At 42.7% G+C, this 3,596-nt stretch overlaps 1 protein-coding gene across 1 annotated transcript; it reads left to right on the top strand.

The window, feature by feature from the left end:
* Positions 1–294: 294 nt before the first annotated feature.
* On the top strand, positions 295–2,832 carry PTS (6-pyruvoyltetrahydropterin synthase; the record flags this gene model as incomplete). The annotated part of the gene is made up of 5 exons (XM_010194670.1): positions 295–374; positions 764–786; positions 1,776–1,832; positions 2,152–2,222; positions 2,691–2,832. Coding segments are annotated over 5 exons (373 nt in total), but the record flags the coding sequence as incomplete, so codon positions are not given.
* Positions 2,833–3,596: the final 764 nt, after the last annotated feature.

The following is a 3,596-nucleotide window of genomic DNA, read 5'->3' as shown; positions in this document are numbered from 1 at the left end:
TTTTTACTCGTACGTGAGTAGCAAGCAGTTAGTGTTTATACAGCAGTGATTATTAGGCAGTTGTTGTGAAACCTGCATATATAAATACAAAACCAGAGCAACAAAAACCTGCTGTTGTCAGCAGCATCTTTTCATGGGCCGAATACTCTGGTTCTGTTTGTGCCTGCTGAGTGGGCTAGTGGGTTCAATTTGGCAGAGTGAATATATGGAAGAGGTGGAAAGCAGTCACGGTTAAAGTGTAGCCGTGAACGTGCTGTAATGGATCCTGAAGTGCAGTGTCTGTATTTCTCTCAGTAAGTCACTGAGCGATGAAGAAAACATGAAACTGTTTGGGAAATGCAACAATCCAAATGGCCATGGACACAACTATAAAGGTAAGGAGTTGACTTCTATGCTTACACATGTAGTCTTGGACAGAGGCTGCTCTTGGGCAGGCTGGTTTGAATATGGAATAACCTGTGAGAGAGCTGGGCCAGTCATGTGTCTGGTATGACTTTTAGTGGCTGGTTTGGGATTTTTGTAGAATTAGAAGGAACCCTCAGCAGCAGGGGGTTTGAACCATGGCATGGATTTGCAAGCTATTAAGTTGAACAGATAATATTTATCTCAGAATGTCACTTCATGAATCAAATCTTTGTTTATAATCTCAAAACCATTGTATTTTGAATGAAGATTTTTGAAGCAAAAGACATGCAATTTAAGTAGTCCATAAACTTTATTTGAATGTTGTTTTCACAAGTTCTTCTCCTACCCTCTTTTTCAGTTATAGTCACTGTGCGTGGAGAGGTAAGTGCAGTCAACATTTCTTTTCCATTCCTTAGGGTGGTAGGATAGGTGGATCCCCATCTTCCACAGTACTGAAGTTCTAGCTCAATTGCTAGGTTTCCCAGGGTGTGTGTGGAAACTGTACACATTACTATAGAAGAAGGTTTTCTGTAATCACTGTCCTCTTCACCTTGTCTCTAACAAGGATTTGCAGGCGACCATATTTAATTCAAGGTTTGTAATAACCTGCTGGGCACATAACATCCTCACTGCAGAATGTATAGGCTCTGGTCACATCTGTGGGGCACCTTTGGATGACTACTGAACCCCAGGGAGGCTTAGCACTTCCAGTAACTGATTCTCTCTGCTGTTTTATCAAGGAATTTTGCTGCAAATATAAAAGGAAATTCTGCTTTTGCAGTCATTTTTCACCTGTCATCCTGTCATTGTTCTGTGTATTCTGTAGAGTGGGTTGTTTTGGTAGCACTTTGGTTTTGATATTTTCTGAACAACTTTTTGAAGATTTCAAAATCTGTTTCTATTCATATCTAAAAGTAACATTTTAAAGTCTCTTCTACATTCTCCAAATATGCTGTGAACTGCACAGCCTGGTTTTGTTCCTGGAGTTGTGTGTTCTCCGGATGGGATGATGCCCTGAGCTCAGGCTGGTCTCTGTTCTGTCACTGGTTGTTCAGCAGTTTAAGGACTGTTTTCCTGCTTGTAGTCATGCTATTTTGTTGCTTGAAGCCTGAGAGTTTCAATGAGTTTTTCCTCTCTGGTGTCAGCTTTTATGTGAGAGTAGAACCACTGGAGTTGTTTGTATGCTGTATCCAGCCTTTGGGAACATCTCGGGAGTAGAGTTAGAACTCAATGTGTGAAGGTGGAAAGGTACTTTTCTCAGATGTCTTCAATGTACAGATATTCACAGTCTGATTTGTACAGGTTCATGGCAGCCCTGGTAGTAAGAATGTGTAGCTAGACTACTAATCTCCCTCTTGTTTTCCCTGCAGATTGACCCAGTCTCAGGAATGGTTATAAACTTGACAGACCTGAAAGAATATATGCAGGTAATAGCGTTAGTTTTCTACACATCCCCTGGGGGAATTGGTTAGAGCTTAGCAGTTCGTCTCGTACCAGGGTGGAGACATGGCAAGTTGATGATGGTAGGGAAATATGAAGAAATTAAGGAATGATTTAAGAATAAAATGCATTAGCACTGTGATGTGAGGCAGTATGATTTCTCCAGCTAGGAAGTTAACAGGTGGACGTAGGGCTGTTTCATTTTTTTGCATACTGTTACCTTGCTCCTGTCCCATTTGCATGGTAACTTGAACCCCATCTCCAGTGACCAACCAGGATAAGATTGTCACTGTTTTCTTTCTGCAGGAGGCAATCATGGAACCACTTGATCACAAAAACCTGGATAAGGATGTGCCTTACTTTGCTGATGTTGTGAGGTGGGTGGTGGGGACTCCTGATGGCGTTGGTTGCAGAGTCAAGGAACAGCCTTCAAGGCTTAGTCCTACATCTGAAACAGCATCTTTGATACCTGTGTGTGTAGCACACCTGTGACATGCACTTGTGTGTGACAGGTACTAGGTGCCCTGCCTGCCTCACTGTACCAGGCTGGGTGCAAGGCTGCTGTGTGTGTACCCAGGAAGGCACCACTTGCTCCCACCTGAGGCACCCTTTGCAGACTGGCACTTGTCACACGAGCCTGCTTTGTGGACAGCTGGGGAGACAGATATGACCTGTTAATTAGACCTTATTTTATCCATGTTTGCTGGCAATGGTTCAAGTCCCACTTACATTCAGGGTGTCATCATGTGAAAGCTGCCCGCGTGGCTCACTCTGGCCTTTAAGCATCCCCCCTGCCTCAAATATCATTGCTGTCAGTTCTGAACAGGCTTGTGTTTCACTTCTAGCACCACAGAGAACGTTGCAGTATTCATCTGGGAAAACCTCAAGAAGCTCCTGCCCACGGGAACTCTTTACAAAGTCAAAGTGTATGAAACGGACCAGAACACTGTCGTTTATAAAGGCGAAGAAACAATCTCTGGGAAGTGAAAATGAGCTTAAGCTCAATTGGTCAGAAACTCTGCTGCATAATCAGATCAGAGGATTACTTCAACCCTGCTCACTTGTATTTCTGACACCTACACATTGGTTATATATTATATACATAAGGACAAATGCAGATGTTTCACAAGGATTCTTGCAGTAATCTAGCAATTCAGATTCTCCGAATTTGTTGATTTGCCTGCTTTTTCTTAAGACATTCCTGTTTTGCAAACCCAAACCACCAAGCTGATGTGAAGTTTACAATTGTGCAGTGTTAAATAAAGCAGCTTTCTAGAAAGGAGATGGCCTGGCAAAATGTATGTCCTGCCCAGTCACAAAAGGCTTTGATTTTTCTCTAATTAAACATCGGATTAATTTATGATTTTTAATAACCTGGGCTTTGGTGTTGTTTTGATTCTTAATGAAATAGAGAAACATTCTTGAGAATGAGTCGTAACATTCTCCATCTGATGATGGACAGCTGAAATAGTAGGGGAGGACCGGTCGTACCTTGATTCCATATCCACAGAAGCTCCCTGAAAGCTTCGCAGAAGCAAGCAGATCAAGCACTTTTTTCTTAGGGAAGTTTTTATGGGTTCTGTGGGACCAGGTTCAAACTCTCTCCTATTTTCTGGAGAAAGCAGTCAGCTTGTGCTCCTGCTGTGATGACCAGCAGTTACCTGGTATTTTCATCATCAGAATCCCGTGTTGGGAAGGGGTATAGACAAAAGAAGCACTTGGTATGCATCAGTCATCAGGGCTGCAGGTTC

Source organism: Mesitornis unicolor, unplaced genomic scaffold (assembly GCF_000695765.1).
Source record: "Mesitornis unicolor isolate BGI_N332 unplaced genomic scaffold, ASM69576v1 scaffold2321, whole genome shotgun sequence".
In the NCBI taxonomy this organism is placed as follows: domain Eukaryota; kingdom Metazoa; phylum Chordata; class Aves; order Mesitornithiformes; family Mesitornithidae; genus Mesitornis; species Mesitornis unicolor.
The sequence above is the reverse complement of the archived record's forward strand: the minus strand, read 5'-3'. Positions and strand labels throughout refer to the sequence as shown.